This window comes from Leptodactylus fuscus, chromosome 6 (genome assembly GCF_031893055.1).
Source record: "Leptodactylus fuscus isolate aLepFus1 chromosome 6, aLepFus1.hap2, whole genome shotgun sequence".
Lineage (NCBI taxonomy): Eukaryota > Metazoa > Chordata > Amphibia > Anura > Leptodactylidae > Leptodactylus > Leptodactylus fuscus.
This window is the reverse complement of record NC_134270.1, coordinates 22,454,864-22,473,919: the sequence shown is the minus strand read 5'-3', so window position 1 is coordinate 22,473,919 and position 19,056 is coordinate 22,454,864. Positions and strand designations below refer to the sequence as shown.

The 19,056-nt window shown below is 49.2% G+C and overlaps 2 protein-coding genes and 1 non-coding gene across 3 annotated transcripts; 2 read left to right on the top strand and 1 right to left on the bottom strand.

Moving 5' to 3' along the window:
- Positions 1 to 2,272: 2,272 nt before the first annotated feature.
- On the bottom strand, positions 2,273 to 2,618 carry LOC142211092 (small Cajal body-specific RNA 2). The gene has a single exon (XR_012717169.1).
- Positions 2,619 to 2,936: 318 nt separating this feature from the next.
- DDX5 (DEAD-box helicase 5) lies at positions 2,937 to 10,069 on the top strand. The gene is made up of 13 exons (XM_075279524.1): positions 2,937 to 3,084; positions 4,722 to 4,881; positions 5,244 to 5,340; positions 5,428 to 5,561; positions 5,649 to 5,714; positions 5,823 to 5,964; positions 6,052 to 6,212; positions 6,291 to 6,463; positions 6,547 to 6,657; positions 6,969 to 7,030; positions 7,113 to 7,172; positions 8,261 to 8,479; positions 9,378 to 10,069. The coding sequence occupies exons 1-13, from the start codon at positions 3,044 to 3,046 to the stop codon at positions 9,761 to 9,763; spliced, it is 1,812 nt and encodes a 603-aa protein (XP_075135625.1). The 5' UTR covers positions 2,937 to 3,043; the 3' UTR covers positions 9,764 to 10,069.
- A 2,862-nt stretch (positions 10,070 to 12,931) lies between these two features.
- On the top strand, positions 12,932 to 18,554 carry POLG2 (DNA polymerase gamma 2, accessory subunit). Its single transcript, XM_075278418.1, has 9 exons — positions 12,932 to 12,978; positions 13,522 to 14,035; positions 15,858 to 15,984; positions 16,084 to 16,189; positions 16,267 to 16,440; positions 16,691 to 16,831; positions 17,013 to 17,093; positions 17,248 to 17,348; positions 17,554 to 18,554. Exons 2-9 carry the CDS (start codon positions 13,606 to 13,608, stop codon positions 17,717 to 17,719), a joined length of 1,326 nt encoding a protein of 441 aa, XP_075134519.1. The 5' UTR covers positions 12,932 to 12,978; positions 13,522 to 13,605; the 3' UTR covers positions 17,720 to 18,554.
- Positions 18,555 to 19,056: the final 502 nt, after the last annotated feature.

Sequence of the window (19,056 nt, the reverse complement as noted above, 5' to 3'; positions counted from 1 at the left end):
TGATAGGATTAGATACAGCTCAGCAGGCAGTATCGCACATGATAGGATTAGATACACAGCCCAGTATACAGTATCACACATGATAGGATTAGATACACAGCCCAGTATACAGTATCACACAGGATAGGATTAGATACAGCTCAGCAGACAGTATCACACATGATAGGATTAGATACAGCTCAGCAGACAGTATCACACATGATAGGATTAGATACACAGCTCAGCAGGCAGTATCACACATGATAGGATTAGATACAAAGCTCAGCAGACAGTATCACACATGATAGGATTAGATACACAGCTCAGCAGACAGTATCACACATGACGGGATTAGATACACAGCTCAGCAGACAGTATCACACATGATGGGATTAGATACACAGCTCAGCAGACAGTATCACACATGATAGGATTAGATACACAGCTCAGCAGACAGTATCACACAGGATAGGATTAGATACACAGCTCAGCAGACAGTATCACACAGGAAAGGATTAGATACACAGCACAGCAGACAGTATCACACATGGTAGGATTAGATACACAGCTCAGCAGACAGTATCACACATGGTAGGATTAGATACACAGCTCAGCAGACAGTATCACACAGGATAGGATTAGATACACAGCACAGCAGACAATATCACACATGGTAGGATTAGATACACAGCTCAGCAGACAGTATCACACATGGTAGGATTAGATACACAGCTCAGCAGACAGTATCACACATGGTAGGATTAGATACACAGCTCAGCAGACAGTATCACACAGGATAGGATTAGATACACAGCTCAGCAGACAGTATCACACAGGATAGGATTAGATACACAGCTCAGCAGACAGTATCACACAGGATAGGATTAGATACAGCTCAGCAGGCAGTATCACACAGGATAGGATTAGATACAGCTCAGCAGACAGTATCACACATGATAGGATTAGATACAGCACAGCAGACAGTATCACACAGGATAGGATTAGATACAGCTCAGCAGGCAGTATCACACAGGATAGAATTAGATACAGCTCAGCAGACAGTATCACACATGATAGGATTAGATACAGCACAGCAGACAGTATCACACATGATAGGATTAGATACAGCTCAGCAGACAGTATCACAGGTGAAAATATTAGATACCACCATGAAACAGTTATATTTTTTTTTTACAAGGTCACACAATCAGACATCCAGCACTTTGTGTCCATGGAATATTAATCCTGTTCCCCGCGGTGAGGCCACATACTGACACTTTGCATTAAAAACTCATTTGAAGTGAATGGACCTTATAGTGACACCCGTTGTGAGCCAAGAGCAGAGCTGGAGCCTACACATGATGTATAATGGGACTGGTGTGAATACAGCCCTAGGCTCCGTGCATCCACCATACACAATTGTCTGTACGCAACAGTGAACCTTCAGCAAAACTCAAAACATCCTATTCCTGTTGGGTTTTTAGGCCTGGGCTCACGGATAGAAGTGTATGGTGCTTTATAGCTGTGTATGGGGTCTTATGGCTGTGTTTGGGGTCTTATGGCTGTATATGGGGTTGGGGGTCTCACGGCTGTGTATGGGAATGTGGGGTCTCACGGCTGTGTATGGGAATGTGGGGTCTCACGGCTGTGTGTGGGGTTGGGGGTCTCATGGATTTCCTCCATGTGCTTTTCTCTCCCAGCCCAGCTACAGGCTTTAGGCCTTGTGCACACAACCAGGAGTCTCTCCTACGGCCCAGCTATGGGGCCCCCTCAGGACAGATGTTTTGTGGTAAGGGGACACATCTATGTACCGTGTAGTCACAGCCGGCTACCTGCCCTGCTGGTGTGCACAAGGCCTTACACTACAGTCACACCTGTTCTAGGAAGTAAAATGACTGGAAACCAATCGCCTCTGACTATAGGGGGGGGGGGGGCTCATCAGGGCCCCCCCCATTTATCATCCCGGGCTTTCTGACTAATCTGACCGCAGCCTTAGTCGGTGTTTGGTCGGTCGGTGAATTAGTATACAGGAAATAGCAAACTATCTACAGACAGTATACAGCAAAATACTGCAACTGTGCGACCGCAGCCAAAGGCCTTGTTCACACTAGAGTATTCTGCCTGTGGTGTGTGTGACTCTTTGTGCACTTGGCAGGAACATTTTTTTATTAGTTTTCTGCTCACAAATCCTGAAGCAACAAAATACAAGTGTGAACGGGACCTGAAGATTTTTTCATTTCCAGCCACGAGCTGACCATGGCCAAATACAGACACGGCGCTCAGGGCTGCGGCACCGGATCAGAATCGCCTCTATACTCACAAACCGGAGAACCAGTTTAGTATATCTGATCAATTCATCACATCCAGAGCGGCGGCCTGAAGAGCCAGAGTCCGGGCACACAGCCCCAGCACCGGGGCATAGCCAGGGGAGCTCGTCACCTCAGCACCGGGCACAGGCGCCGACACCCGGGCCGATCAGATAAGATCAATGTGTATGTAGTAGACGGTAAGACTCACACACTCACACACTCACACACTCACACACTCACACACTCACACACTCACACACTCACACACTCACACACTCACACACTCACACACTCACACACTCACACACTCACACACTCACACACTCACACACTGCGCGCGCTTCCTCCCCCGCCCTTTATTCCTTTCAGCTTCCGTCGCCCCGCCCCCTCGCTGCAGTTGCGCTCTCCCCCGCCATCTTTGTGATGGGCACTCTCCTCAGCTCTGAGCGCGTTCCTTCGCTGTGGCGGAGCCAGTATCCTCTATAGTTGGCCTATCATTCTTATAATATCACCCAGCGCTTAGTTACACCGCGTCCCGAGGTTTGTTACAGGTCTGAGGCGACGCCTTCCCTCACACAAGATGGCGGCTGTGGGCGGAGTTGTGGCGCGGAGGGATTCGTGACGTCAGGGTGCGGCGCTGTCTTGTGGGCGGGCTGAGCCGGCTTCTCTCTCCCTTTATAACCGGCTTCTGTCGTGTTCGCACCTCCCGCTCCTCCACTGTCCTCACAGCAGCATCTTCTTGTAACTACAGCACCATGCCTGGATTCAACGACAGAGACCGCGGCCGCGACAGAGGGTGAGTCACCGGGGGCGATAGTGACTTGTTATATTGGGATATATTCTATATATTTTACGTGGCTCGGTATATCGGGATTTAGTGTCAGTGCCGGTATCGGTCCGTGTGCCTCGCGGTGTCAGGGCCGTTACGTGGCCGTTATCCTCGGGCGGTGGTTCTTGTGACGCACCCGACTTGGCTCCACCATGCGGCGGCGGCAGCAGCGCGACAAAATGCCGGCTCTTTGTCTTCTCACAAAATGGCGGCGGCTGAGTGGGGGAGGGGCGGCACATGCAGCACCGCCGGCCCGGAGCTCCCCGCGGTCTCCGCTCTCCTCTGCCTCTCTCCGGCCGCCGCAGTCGGTGTAGTCGGTTCTGATGAGTTGGGAGTTTAGTAGAAAGCTTAGCCGGGGGGCTACCGTATATAATGGAATAGCGCACGACGCGAAGAATACGCCGTAATTACTGGAAAACGTGGCGCTACCGTATATAACGTAATAGCCATCAGCCGTTACATAAATACCGGGATTTCCCGTAATCTGTAGCTGTGATATATATTAGAATAAGGGCGCAGGGGGCGCCATCCTCCTCTGTACAGGGATGTGACCTGCTCTTGTAGGTCCTGTCTGTGAATCGGTTGAGTCTCTGCACCTTTATTACTTGTGCTGATACAGTGTAACAAACCCTCAGCTGTGTGACCGGCTCTCTATAAGAATCTTCTGTTCATTGCCGACAGGCAGAGACGGGAGGAAATGGCAGTGTCAGATATTACTGGCGGCTTCTGTGTCGCCATGTGAGTCATAACCCTCGGGGGCGTAATGTGTACAAAATGGCGTCCCCTCGTGGAGGTTACCGGGTCAGGCAGCCAGAGGTGGCGCTAATTTACATTGGACTGACCTAGATTGTCTCCTATTACTCCCTGGTATCAGCCAGTTCAGTAACTGTCTACTCTGTAATGGCCGTAGACTGTATATACTGACTACGTGGTGAGGTTACATAGACTGTATATACTGTACTGGATAGCCTGTACGCGGTGAGGTTACATAGACTGTATATACTGTACTGGATAGACTGGGGTTACATAGACTGTATATACTGACTACGTGGTGAGGTTACATAGACTGTATATACTGTACTGGATGGACTGGGGTTACATAGACTGTATATACTGACTACACGGTGAGGTTACATACTTTATATACTGTACTGGATAGACTGGGGTTACATAGACTGTATATACTGACTACACGGTGAGGTTACATAGACTGTATATACTGTACTGGATAGACTTTACGCGGTGAGGTTACTGTCCCTTTAAGACGTCTTGCAGTTCCCAGTACTCGGCATTACCAGGAACTCCTCTCAGCACTTCTTGTTCTCGGCTTCCTGGAATTTCTTAGAAGCGATCTCGCTTGCGTCATGGCCTCCTCCTTCCTGCTGACACATTGGCCCAGCCCTCCAGCTGCCGCCAGCCACTGCTCATCTGCTTTATAAATAAACTTGTTCCTCTGGTTGCTGATAATGAGTGGAAACTTGTATGGTACATTCAGGGGTCACAGCTGAGGGTTTGGTGTAATGTGTCAGCATACAGGGAGTGCCTGGTCTGTACTCATGCGCCGATTCTGTTACTTGGCGCTCAATCTTGTCTTGGTCTTGTAGATTTGGTGGCGCTCCCCGCTTTGGAGGAAACAGAGGACCATCAGGAAAGTTTGGTAACCCAGGAGAGCGACTTGTGAAGAAGAAATGGAACCTGGAGCAGCTGCCAAAATTCGAGAAGAATTTCTACCAAGAGAGCCCCGATGTAGCGCACCGTACTCCAGTAAGTTGGAGAGGGCACCTGATCAGTCCATTTGCTCCCTACTGACTTTGTATCTTGTAACCTCCTCAGGTTTTCCTTTCCTTCACCTGTCTTTGTCTTGCTTGTTGCCCTCATCTCTTCCTTTGTCTTGCTCTTCCCTCTTTGAGGTCCTTTCTGTTGGTCTTGCTCCTCCTACTCGAGGTCCTTTCCTCTTCTTTGGGGTTTCTGTGTATTAGTTTTGCCCCTACCTCCGGGTTCTGCCTGTTTTTGCTCCTCTTCTAGATTCCTGTCTTGGTTTGCTCCTCTTTCCTCAGCTTCTCCTTGGGTCTTGGCCTTGCTCCTTGAGTCCATATTCTCATATGTTGCTTTGTCTTTCCTTGCAGCAAGAATGTGAGCAGTACCGTCGAAGTAAGGAGATCACAGTGCGCGGCCACAACTGCCCCAAACCCATCCTCAATTTCCATGAAGCCAGCTTCCCAGGTTTGCCCCCCCATCCTTATACATGTCTTGTCCCCCTCCCCCACCCATCCACCTTCCTTCACTCACTGTCCTCCTCTTCCTCTACAGTCAGTATCATGGATGTACTGCAGCGGCAGAACTTCACAGAGCCGACCCCCATTCAGGGCCAGGGCTGGCCAGTAGCCCTCAGTGGCATGGATATGGTTGGCGTTGCCATGACAGGATCTGGCAAGACTCTTTCTGTAAGTAATTGGGAGGTGACTATTATTTGGGGGTTTTTGATGTTCTGGGGGGAAGAATTGATGGCTGACTGTCCCTTCTGTCCACAGTACCTGCTGCCTGGGATTGTCCACATTAACCACCAGCCATTCCTTCAGAGAGGAGATGGACCAATTGTAAGTATAAGGCAGTGTTATGATTTGGGGGAGGGGGGATTTCTGTGCTGGTGAACTTGTGGCTGCAGATATTCTATATCCTCTCCTCACTGTCATGTCTGCCTCTAGCTTCTGGTGCTGGCACCAACTCGAGAACTGGCCCAGCAGGTGCAGCAAGTGGCGGCAGAATATGGCAGAGCATGCCGTCTGAAGTCAACATGCATTTATGGAGGAGCCCCCAAGGGACCACAACTTCGGGACCTGGAGAGAGGTGAGTGTGCACTGTATAATGTAGTGTTTAGGGGTATTCTGTCACATGTGCGGGGTCGCTCATTTCTACTTGTCCCCTCTCCCACAGGTGTTGAGATTTGCATTGCAACACCCGGACGACTTATCGACTTCCTGGAAGCTGGAAAGACTAACCTGAACAGGTGCACTTACTTAGTCCTGGATGAGGCTGACAGGATGCTGGACATGGGCTTCGAGCCTCAGATCAGGAAGATTGTGGACCAGATCCGGGTGAGTAGGGGTCAGGGGTCAGCGTCCTGTTCTATCACTGATGTCTTATCTGGTTCTAACACACGACTCCATCCACAGCCTGATAGACAGACTCTGATGTGGAGCGCCACATGGCCAAAGGAGGTCAGACAGCTGGCAGAAGACTTCTTGAAGGATTACGTTCACATAAACATTGGTGCTCTGGAGCTGAGCGCAAACCACAACATTCTGCAGATAGTGGACGTCTGTAACGATGGCGAGAAGGATGACAAGTACGTAACGTGTGACTGTTGTATTACTGCGCCATTCTCCTCCGCACCTCGGCCCTTTGTACTCACTTGCTGCTTCTCCCCAGGCTTGTTCGTCTGATGGAAGAAATCATGAGTGAGAAGGAGAACAAGACCATCGTATTTGTGGAGACCAAGAGGCGCTGCGATGACCTCACCCGCAGACTACGGAGAGATGGGTAAGTCCTCTAGGGTAGAAGTCCTGGTCCTTAAATGTGACACATTCATTGCTAAGATATGTATTTTACTTCAGAGGGGAACTTGCACTTCTGCTCTGCCAGTGTTCATGTCGCGGGTGTACAAGGATTGTAGCGTGGCTCTAGTGTATGCAGATCTTACAGGATGTAACTCCTTGTGTACACAGTGATTGCACCTGCAGAATAGTGAGCTCAGCTCTGGCGTACAATACATAGAACTGCATGGATGTATCTGCTTTATGGCTGGTGCCCAGTCTGTAGCTGTAGTACTTACCCGGTGTCTTGTGTTGCAGGTGGCCCGCTATGGGCATTCATGGTGACAAAAGCCAGCAGGAGCGTGACTGGGTACTAAATGGTAAGTTGTTTGCCCAGTGCTCCAGGGTTTGCTGGGTTTCTTCCACTACAGTGATCTGATCATGTCCATTTTGTCTCTTCAGAGTTTAAACATGGCAAATCCCCCATCCTTATCGCCACAGATGTCGCTTCCCGAGGCCTAGGTCAGTATAATGCCCCCTGCTGGGCTTTCACTGTCTATTACAATTTCTCTTGTATTTCATGTATATTTTTTTTTTTTTTAAAGAAAGTCGACTGCTTTCTTTAACCTCTGCAATTCTCTTGAGTTTTGTTTTTCACCAAGGTGCGGTCTTTATGGCATGGCTAGGCATGACAATCCGAGGACTCGAGGGGGACGGAGGACTAGTGGATAAATCGGCTGGCTGCTCCCAGTCAAGTAGAGTGGTGGAAAAAATGCTGAGCATCGTGTGCCAGTAATCTTCAAAAGGCAGAGATGAAATTTAACCCTCACCCACTGCGATCCCATGCTTTTGCATGCTTGCCATTCAGTGCTGTTACTCGTGAACTGTACGCTCTGCGGTGAGGCGAGTTTCAGCGGGGATCCGGCCAAGACGTGCCGGGGAGAGCAGGTGTCCTTGGTGTGTTTTTGTCTTTCTCGGTTCTAAGCCTTTTGTAGAAAAAAAAAAAAATTGGTGAGTACTGGCACATGAGTGAGTGGGCAGTTGGAGCAGCACTCTAAAGATTTCACGATCCTCCCTCGCCTGTAGCGTAGTCGTCATGTCAAGACCTGCCTGAGGGCAACAAATTTCTCAAGTGAACCCTGGCTTCTTGGGAACTCTTGCCGAGACATGTCTACCTCCAAAAACCAAAACATTGACCTGCTATCCTTGTGTTCCCACAAATTTCTAGACATAGGGAAATTGTGGTTGTTGGGTCTTGGCAAGAGAAATGCTGAGCTTCTTATGAGTGTGCGAGGACCACGTGCAGTTCTCTCCAGGGTCCTCGAATGCAGCACATGAGGAGGCTACTGCCACGTTTGGTGGCCATACTGTGGAGAAGCTGTCAGATGTCACTTGATATTGGCTATTGATAGGGGAGTCGGGTAAGGAGTGTGCGGGTGATGCACTGTAGTGGTCACTGTTCGAGCCCTGTTTTTGGTAACTCTTCTTCTTTTCAGCCCTAGCCCCTTGTTGAGTGCCCCCCCTCTAACTTATCTTTTTGGTCTGGCTGTTGTTGTGTGCAAAATCTCCTGCTTGCTCCTTCCTGTTTGCCACACTGCAACACTTTACAGATGTTGAAGATGTGAAATTTGTCATCAATTATGACTACCCTAACTCCTCTGAGGATTATATCCACCGTATTGGAAGAACTGCCCGCAGTACCAAAACAGGCACAGCTTATACCTTCTTCACCCCCAATAATGTCAAACAAGTCAACGACCTGATCTCTGTGCTCCGTGAAGCCAACCAGACAATCAATCCAAAGCTGCTCCAATTGGTGGAGGATCGAGGTAAGAGAGAAACTGTAATCCATGGCTTGTACTGTAGGTCAGTGGACTGGCTGGGACGGAGCTAGAGCTGCACATTTGATCCGGAATGTTCTTTCCATAGGATGACGTGCTGGCTGCTTTTATTTGTGGAAAGGGAGCAGTGGTAGAAATTCACCCGCACTTGAAGATGACAGGACCCTTCCCCAAACATAAGCATTATTCTGAGACTTAGCAGCAATCTTACAGTAAAAGCTCTGGGACTCTGTACCGTATCCGATAAGAATGGTGCCCTTACAATAGCTCTCCCAATCAGGACACCAACAGTAGACTACAATACACTATAAGACAAATTAGTAACTTGATCTATGTGCATGTGGGACAATTGTCTTGGACCAACTAAACATGTGGAAAACATCAACAGTTAACAAAGTGAAACTGTTTAACCCCTATATGCATCGAGTTAAACCTAGAGTTGCATCCATGACTAGTTATGACCCAACAAAATACTATATCCAACGCCATCTTGTGCAAGTTGCATATACAACATACAAATAGTTAAAATCCCAGTTGTATTAAGTCAGTTGACTGCAACATAGTAAGGGCTGGCCACTGCGAACTGAAGAGGAGGGTGAAGCCGTGAGTAAGGGGTCATTGCTTTAATAACCTGCAGGGGTAGACTAATCTAAGTACATGGTCTGTTGGACCTCATGCAATTTGATAGTAGTGTCTTGGAGTTGTCCTCACATTTGAGAACTGTATTTCATCCCAAAGTGCAGCAATGCTTTAGCAGACCTGGCTGGATAATGTGGTTCTATACACCAGTCACCTCCAGAGCAGCAGCGTTCTCCAGCTCTAATTCTTGTCACGGAGATTGTGTGGGGTTCTCTTTCCAGATGTTGACTGTTCTTTCCTTCCACAGGGCGCTTCAGAGGCAGAGGAGGAATGAATGACCGCCGTGACCGGTTTTCTTCAGGCAAGCGGGGTTGGGGGGATCGTGAGAATTACAACAGAGGTTTTGGTGCTAAGAGAGACTTCGGAAACAAATCCCAGAATGGTTTTGGGGCTCAGTCATATAATGGAAACTCCTACACCAATGGCTACGGAGCACAGGCCATGCAAACAGCCTACCCACGCCCTGCCCAGAATGGCACCTACCAGAATGGCTATGACGTCAGCCAACAGTATGCAGCCGCCATGCAGAATGGAATGACACAGCAGGCGTACACCTACCCCACAGCAGCGACAGCAACGGCAGCAGCTCCTTCCATGCTAGGATATGCCATGGCGGGAACCTACCCTCAGTGAGGAGCGGGCGGCTGGGCGTTCAGCTTGGGTTTTTAAGTTTATTTTGTTTCATACTTGCTCTTTGTATTGTTTTTGGGCAGTTATTTAAGTCTGGACAGGACGGAGGAGGTGGGCTGCCGCCAGTGACTGTAGTGCACTTTTCACTATTTAAGTTGACTGTTTCTCTACATTCCTGAAGACGTTTTAGTTTCTTTTTTTTTGTACTAGAAGATGCAGCCAGTGTTTTCACCGTCGATGTACAGTGATTTGGAGTACTGTAAGGGGGCGCCGCATGGCCCTCAATAAAGACCATTCAACTCAAGCAAATGTCTCCTGTGCTAATTATATGTACATGAACCCCATGGGTGAGGGTTTGATGTGGGAAAGCTGACTGGCCAGACTGCATAGGGTGGAGCTATTGGGTGGGGGCAGTTGCCATACAATGACTTGGAGCTTTTGTCAGATTTCTGCTTCATATGCAATACTGTCAGTCTAAGGCTAGGCTCACATCTGCATCAGTCTGTCCATAGGTGACTCTGCTGCTAAATGTTGTCAGGGAAGATCAGGGGACGTCACACGCAGCTCCAGCATTAAAAAAAAAAAAAGTACCCCTTAGTCTGAGGTTCATGGGTAACTGCTGTTAGAGGACGGGCTCTCCATTTGGGACTTAGAACAGTGACTAGCAAAAATGTGAATCTAGCCTAAGCAGCAGACTTTTTTTTTTTTTTTTTTTTTTTTTTTTTTTGTTAAACCGCTCCAAATAAGATCTGCACCAAACACTGAGCAGAAAACTTCGGACCTGATGTCACCGCAGTCTTTAGGTATCTGGTAATTCTTCTCTTCCACGCTGCAGCTTTACAATAGGCAGGAATAAAGCGAATGTCTGGCACATCTCAGTATCTGCTCTCTATAATACAGTAACTTAGACCTCAGCCAGTTTGGGTTGGCAGGTCGGCCTCTGGCACGCTCATTGCACTACAAATGATGCGTCAATGCCCTTCACATAGTTGAGCTACCTTATCAAAGTGAGGTTTGGCTTTCTCAGGGACCCCAATACGTTTTGACACATTTGGTTCTCTGTTGGCTTGTGTATACACTGCCACATGTAAAGTATCACATTGTAGTAGGGCTCTGTGGCCCTTTCTGCAGATCACTATGTATAATGGATACATCCTCCTCCATACTGCATTCTGACTTTTGCTATAGTGATCCTGTCACTTCACTGGGTCATGAGTGGAGAGGCCTGGGCAGCCATGGTATAATGGGGAAATACTGGATTGGAGAAGTTTATCTTTTAGGTATGGCCAGACAGTGACCAGAGCTGTACCAAATGCCTGCACGAATTTACAGGTAAGACTCACGTGATACCTGAGACTTGTCTGCAAACTTGAGTTTGGTTCAGTGTCTCTTTACACAATGGGTAAAGCTGTAGGTTTGGGACCTGATGGCCGGATGCTGGTAAACTATCACTGACTACCCTGAGATTGTCCGGTCACAACTTGAGACCCTATGAAAAGTTTTCAAAGCACTGGTCATCAGTTTTTAATCTCAGGATCTGATGTGTATAAAGACCAGCTGTTGTAGAGGCCTCTGGGTGCTGGAACCTGTTAGTATTCTAGTTTGTTTATATAGCGCCATTAATCCCATGGTGCTGTACATTATTATATTCCATAGTGCTTAACATTTGGGGGTTACATACAATACACAGAATATACAGGCAGATATAATACTAACAATGACCGACTGGCACAGTGGGGTAGAGGGCCCTGCCCGCGAGGGCTTACAATCTATGGGGGAGGGGGGTAGAAACAGAAGGAGAGGGGGAGACTGTACAGATGGCGGTGCGGTGATGGTGTTATTGGAGGTTGTAGGCCTTCCTGAATAGGGGAGTCTTCAGGGCCTTCTTGAAGCCTGTGATTGTGGGGGTCAGTCTTATGTGTCTTGGTAAGGAGTTCCAGAGTATGGGGGCTGCGCGGGAGAAATCTTGGAGACGGTTGTGTGAGGAGCGGATGAGGGCAGAGCGGAGTAGGAGGTCATTGGAGGATCTGAGGTTACGTGTGGGCAGGTAGCGGGAGATTAGATCAGAGATATATGGAGGGGACAGGTTGTGGATGGCTTTGTATGTTAGCGTTAGTAGCTTGAATTCTATTTGCTGGGCTATAGGTAACCAGTGGAGGGACTGGCAGAGGGGAGCCGCCGATGATCGGGGGGTGAGGTGGATTAAACGAGCAGCGCAGTTTGAGGGGGGCGAGGGTGTTTGCTGGGAGTCCATGGAGAAGGGTGTTTCAGTAGTCTAGGCGGGAGATTATGAGGGCCTGGACGAGCATCTTTGTAGTTTCAGGGGTGAGGAAGGGGCGGATGCGGTGGATGTTTTTGAGTTGGAGGTGGCAGGAGGTGTTGAGGGTTTGAACATGTGACTTGAAGGATAGGTCAGAGTCCAGGGTTACCCCAAGGTATCGGGCCTGTGAGACGGGTAATTGTGGTCCAGAGATGTAGATTTGGGTGTCATCGGCATAGCAGTGGTACTGAAAGCCGTGAGATTCTATGAGTTGGAGTTAGTAGCCAGACAAGTAATAGCAGAGACACAACAGCCTGTCTGCGGCAGTCTCTGTTTTGGGGAATGGCAGCATAATTCTTATTTGAGCAGAAGCAGTGCCTTTCTGGCTATCAGAGGCTGCTGTAACAGCTGATCTGTGTGGGTGCCGGGTGCCAGACTCCCGCAGAGCACAACTAATGACCTATCCACAGTATAGCTCATCAATATGAATGGTAAGTATTGGTGCTGGGCTCAGCTTTCTGCCATGTGAACCTATTTAAGTTTATTTCTCTTCTATTTGGAAAATGTAGAAAATTACATAATGCAGTGACGTCACTGACTCGGCCATTGCATAATCGCCGGAAACAGGGCTGCACGGGTCGCGCATGCCCACTCGAGTCTTATGCCCATATTCGGTATATTGCTCCTGGTACCAAGTAGACGGTTGTCCGGCGGGAGTCGGTGCAAGTGTGAAGGGGGAAAAAAAACAAAAAAAAAAACCCGCTACCGATCCGGAAGAGGTCGACGCCTTAACCGCTTTACGTAGTAGGAGTGGCTGCTGACGTACTGCGGGAGATACGCCTGTTACGTACGGCGCCGTCAAGTGGAACGCAATGCGGCTGTGGAGCTGAGGCTTGGAACGCACAAGTGCCGCCTCTTTTGAAAGCCCTTGAAGGAAGCGGCGGGGCGCGTGTAGTAGGTCCGGGGCTCCGGCTCTGCTCCCCTGTCTGTCTGTCACGTGTTATCCTGCCTGATACAGTCTTATATCTGATGTATAAACTGCTTCACCTCATGCTTGATGCTGCTCCTGTAACATCACTGACTGTATGTGCCATGAATGTATAAGACAATAATAACCCCCTCCCCATCCTGTAACATTATAAGAGTATTACATTGCAGCATGTAAGGAGTCTCCCCCTCCCATCATTACATAAACAAGGTTGTTGGGGAGGGGGATGCATGACATTGGCCTTGCACTAGGTTCACACTAGCGTTTGGCTTTCTGCTTGGAAACCTGAAGAACAGAAACCTAATCCGCGTAAAAAGCGGTTACCGGCGGCCGCCATACACTATAATAAGGGGGTCTGCGGGGTTTCTTCAGATAATTTCTCCTGTCACACGACTACATTTCCCAGAATGCAGCTCACCAGAGCCGGTATTGAACAAGAAGGGGATGCTGGGAGATCTCAGCTCTGGAGTACTGGATTCTCTCCTGATCATCTTCACTGTGTTGTATTTCTAGGACTCTACACAGAATGGACGCCTGCACTCATGGCTCACTGGATTGTAGCGGCGGCTGATTAGTGTCACATGACTGAAATCCAAGATGTCTTCCCTTATCGTCAGGACGACCTGGAGTCCGGAGAGGAGGTCTATACTGAAGTCATGCAGAGTTCTGCTTCGTGCTAGGACCAGGTTCTACGCGGCGCCCTCCTCTGACCGCTTACGTGATGTTTTGTTAGATGTGTGTCAGCGCCGGCGCTTCTTTCTGGGCAAGGAGCTGACTGTGGCCTCCATTATTGGGGGAGGTCAAAGCCTGGGGCCCTTGGGCATCAAGATAAAGAGGAACATTATAGAGGAGTGGTGGGACATGGTGGTGCTGAGCCGGGAGCAGGTCCTGCCCATTGACACCTTACTCCAGGGGCCATTGCTGAAGAAGTGCCCTGACCATAGAGAGAAGGACTCAGCCAGGGACGTGACGGACACAGTGCCAGACCAGGGGCAGATCAGCGCCCTGCGCGAGGACCTGCTTCATGGTAATGAGCCCGAGTTTCTGTTGTAATGTGTCACCATAGTCAAGATTCTCTTTACATACAGACCCGGTACTCTAATAGTTAAGAGTCTGCCCCTGGATACAAATGTATCCAGCTCACATCATCCTCTGCAGATTCCAGACTGATACAGGTCACTGATCCATTGTAACAGACTGTCAGGACAGCAGAGAAGTTTCTGCCACTGCTGTATAAAGGCCACAGAAGATCAGCTACAACTCGGCATAAGATTTCTTACAAGACATCTGTCTAGAGTGCGCTGTTACTTTAACAGGATTGTCTAAACTGGATACAATGTCATCAAGGAGCTCTGAGAGGTTCCAGTGAAGACAATCCCCTCTGATCTCAGCAAAGCAGAACCCCTCAGCTGTGAGAAGTACCTGTGTAGACAATCCCCTGTGAACTACACATGGAAGCAAACCCTCAGCTGTGAGAAGTACCTGTGTAGACAATCCCCTGTGAACTACACATGGAAGCAAACCCTCAGCTGTGAGAAGTATCAGTGCAGCTAATCTGTGCACGGAGCACAGCATCAAATCCTCAGCTGTGAGAAGTACCTGTGTAGACAAGCCTCTGTGGGCTGAGTATGGCAGTAGACCCTCAGCTGGGGGTGCAGTAGTATAGACAAGCCTCGAAGGGCCTTGTATGGCAGGAGACCCTCGGCTGGGGGGTGTAGCAGTGTAGACAAACCTCTTAGGGCTGGGTATGGCAGGAGACCCTCGGCTGGGGTGGTGTAGCAGTTTAAACAAGCGTCTTGGGGCTGGGTATGGCAGGAGACCCTCGGCTGGGGGGTGTAGCAGTGTAGACAAGCGTCTTGGGGCTGGGTATGGCAGGAGACCCTCGGCTGGGGTGGTGTAGCAGTGTAGACAAACCTCTTAGGGCTGGGTATGGTAGGAGACCCTCTGCTGGGGGTGTAGCAGTGTAGACAAGCCTCTTGGGGCTGGGTATGGCAGGAGACCCTCGGCTGGGGGGTGTAGCAGTGTAGACAAACCTCTTAGGGCTGGGTATGGTAGGAGACCCTCGGCTGGGGGGTGTAGCAGTGTAGACAAACCTCTTAGGGCTGGGTATGGCAGGAGACCCTCTGCTGGGAGTGTAGCAGTGTAGACAAACCTCTTAGGGCTGGGTATGGCAGGAGACTCTCGGCTGGGGGTGTAGCAGTGTAGACAAGCCTCTTGGGGCTGGGTATGGCAGGAGACCCTCGGCTGGGGGGTGTAGTAGTGTAGACAAGCGTCATGTGGTCTGAACACAACAGCAGCAGATCTCTCTCCTGTCCTTAGTCTGGAGGATTGTGCTGCTGCTGCTGCTTTGTGTAGCTCATGTATATGATTGTCTGTACTGGATACAACTGTAATAAATCTCAGCTCTTCAGTCTGTGAACGGGAACCCCACTGACAGCAAACAGAGATCTTGAAAATTGCTTTGAGAAAGTTGTAGGACGCCCTTACAGAAGACTGAATTGGGTCTATACAGGGAGGTCTCGTAAACACTGAAGGAGGGGGCATGGGATCAGGCACCACCACGGACTGTTAAAATTTGGCTACTGATCGCTTTCTGAACTACAATGCCCACAGCAAAAGGTCATCCTATGATGCCAGGATCCCTGGGGTTCCAGTAGCCGGACCCTCTTATGTTGGGACTGCCATTCACCCTGGGATCTAGGAAGCTGAGATAGGGGGAGCTGTTTGCATAGCAGTTGTAGCACTTCACTTACTGTCTCTGACTGTGGTGAATGACCTTTTGGGGTGAGCTATAGTCGTTCTATATGAGGTATTTGGTAAATGACCCCCATCCCTGCTCTCCTTTGCAGGTGCCTTATCTCATTACATCACGTGCCTGGATATGGTCAATAGGAAGCTGCCGTTCGGGATAGCAGAAGTAGGGAAATGCTTTCATAGTGTCCCAGATCTGCAAGACAGCGGTGCCCATCTTGCTTGGTAGGTAGTTGCCAGGTGGGGCTTCAGACCTGGGTGTCAGGTACTAGATGTTTGAGTTGGGGCCCCTGACGGTGACGTGTCGGTCTTTCCAAATTTCAGGCCCGCAGAGAGGACGATGGCATCGCTCTGCTGGTTCAGCTCTGCAAAAACATCTTCACAATGGCGCAACTACTGGCTGCGACACAGACTGCTGTGGTGGCGCAGGGTGAGTGGCGGCTCTGGCATGCATACCACCTTGGTCTTATAATCTCTTGTGATGACCCGTTTGTTTCCCCCCCTCAGTTTGCTCAGGTCCCATCTGGATTCAGCAGCAGCGAGGTCCAGGACACAGAAGGGGCAAAGACATTTGTGATCAATTACGACTTTCCCTGGGGGAGGGAGCCGGTGGAGACGCTGCGTACTATGGATGACTCTGCATTAACACAGATGCATGCTGGGACCGCCGCTAAACTCCATGTATGTACCTGTGCGTACTCGCATGTCCTGTGATTGTACGCACACCAGATAAATGGTGGATTATTGATATTGAGACATACAAGTACATAGGAAATACATAGGGTGCCATTTATGTATGACCTGCAGGAATGGCGCAGTATTATATAGCAGATCTGCCCCTCTGATCCTGGAAAATCCTACAGTATCTAAGCGCTTACATAAAGGAGTCCTCCGGAGCTTTTCATTATGGTCATTATTTTTTTTCCCTCAGGGCCGGGATGGCAGGAAGTCGGTGATCCCACATACCGTGTGCCTGAGTGGCGATCTGGACCGCGGCTTATTGGCGTACCTCTCTGACGCACTGCACTGCACGGAGAACCTGTCACCACGAGGGAAAGAGCAGCTGAGGACGGTAAGGACATAGGTCATAGTCAGGAGTTCCTCGCAGTTGTCAGCCACCCTCTGTTATCTATCAGGTGTTCTTTGCAGTTATCAGCTACCGTATGTTATATATAGGTGACTCGAGGTGTCCGTATACATTATATATACAGCACACGCACCCTGTTCTCATATGGTTTCTTTCTTTGTTTCAGGTGTTGAAGATTCATCCATCTTTGGCCCCCATTAAGGTGGCAGTAGACTTGGGGAAGGGACCCGCAGTGGATTTACGTCTGGTATGTGCACCGTTCTATAGGATACAGCTAGCATCCTTATATCTGGTATCCATGTGTCTATAAATGGCGGATCGTCAGATGTTTGTGAATAATTTCCTGCAATTTGCCATCAGTGTGTTATCTGATCCTAAAGTATTGTGGATTCCTCCATCAGGTCTGTGAAGGGTTGTCGTCGGAGCTGCGGGGGAGCGGGATCTCCGTCTGGCCCGGATACTTAGACACTCTAGGGACACCCATGGAGCAGCTGTTTACAAAGTGAGCGATGGCATGTATGGGGGCTGACAGCTGGCGTATTCTCAAATATTCTGGATTATGAAATATTATTTTACTATTTATTTGGTACCAGAACCACGGAGGTGCTGAACCTTACACCTCAGTCCTGCCGGGTTACAGGACTGACTGGAGGGTGGGCTTGGTGTATTTCCCTTGCTGCCGCCTCATGTTTATTATACGTTTGCAGGTACGATGAGATGGGCGTCATGTTCACGGTGCTGGTGAGTGATGTCACACTGGAAAGTGGCCTGCTCCACCTTCGCAACCGTGACACCACCATTAAAGAGACTGTACACATATCAAAACTGAGAGCGTTCCTGACACAGTACATGTCTGCCAGCAAGAGACTGTGAAGACGAATCTACATCAGATGGAACCAGAGCCGCCCCATGACATACATGACAGTGACCCGCTGACACTCTGGGGGTGGAGCCACTTGTACCTGATTTCGTAGTGACCAGATGACCCCTCTTTCTACCCCCTTCAGGGGCGCATTGGTTCTCCTCTGTGGAAGTTTGGGATTCAGGTGGGATTATGGCAGACGCAGTTTATCCCTGATCTTGTATTTGAGGGTTATGCTCCATTACAAATATGGCCGCCTACCTCATGCAATAATCTAAACTGTTCAGATGTTGCTGCTTTGATAATATTTGGAACATGGGGTGGAGCCACAGACAGGGGAGGAGACAACAGGGCCTGTGCATATCTATGGAGCTGGGTGACTCTGTGACTACATGACATCTACACGCTGCTAAGTATGGTAGCTGTGCCTTAGCTATGTTCTTTACCCAAGTAAAAAAAAAAGCACAAGAAAACCGTACAAGACGTCTCAGCACAGATAAGATTGTGATATGTGAATCTTTATACATTGAGGTTATAGGGAAGAACATTCTCATCATCCATGTGACAGTGACGTCCCCTTTTGCATTTGCTGCCTTCTGGAGGTGCCCTGGGGGAGGGGTCACAGGTGAAGTCAGCCATATTGTGGTACGGTCTGACACGCTTGTTCTCTGTTATAGCGTCCATGGTGTCTAGGAGGAAGTGTCATGGCGACTAGATGACCCTGGAATAGAAAAGGACACATACGTTACATAAAGGGTTAAACAAGGCTTAGGAGCGAAGAGACGTTAACTTAAAAAAAGAAAAAAAAGGGCGCAGCTTTATCCGAGGGCTGATACTTTGCAGAGCTGAGGGTTCGTTACAATGTGTCAGGGCATCTTAAGTGTGTCCAGAGAAGATTGCGAGTTTTGTTATAAAACAAGTCATAATTTATTTTTTTTTTGCATGAAACCTGGTTTTGCATAAAAAATTACGTCTTTAAAATCCGCGCTGTCTTCGCCACTTTCCTGTGAAGGCAAAATCAGGCCCTGGCAAATGTATCATCTGCACCAGAAGTCTGATATAAGTGAGGGGGTGTATAGCCCGGCGGAGGGTGGGCCGCGTATTATATAAGGCGCACACTGCTGGCTCCAGGGCTATGAAGACTGGGGTGAGTAACGCCGGTCTTAAGCAATGTAGCCTACTGTAACGATATGTGGCTCACCCTGTCAGGCGGTAGTATTGAATACAACTCAGGATGTTTTCCTCACGACCTGGGCATATTCCAACGACTCCGCAGTCCTGATTGACGCTGGAAATGCAAACACAAGCGTGTCACAGTCACACGGCCATCTCAAAAGACCAATAATGT

Coding starts and splice junctions, on each gene's coding strand:
- DDX5 (XM_075279524.1), top strand. CDS start 3,044: ATGCCTGGATTCAACGACAGAGACCGCGGCCGCGACAGAGG. Junction 6,213..6,290: donor AGATTGTGGACCAGATCCGG/GTGAGTAGGGGT, acceptor CTCCATCCACAG/CCTGATAGACAGACTCTGAT. Junction 6,658..6,968: donor CGCAGACTACGGAGAGATGG/GTAAGTCCTCTA, acceptor CTTGTGTTGCAG/GTGGCCCGCTATGGGCATTC.
- POLG2 (XM_075278418.1), top strand. CDS start 13,606: ATGTCTTCCCTTATCGTCAGGACGACCTGGAGTCCGGAGAGGAGGTCT. Junction 14,036..15,857: donor GCGCGAGGACCTGCTTCATG/GTAATGAGCCCG, acceptor TCTCCTTTGCAG/GTGCCTTATCTCATTACATC. Junction 16,190..16,266: donor GACTGCTGTGGTGGCGCAGG/GTGAGTGGCGGC, acceptor TCCCCCCCTCAG/TTTGCTCAGGTCCCATCTGG.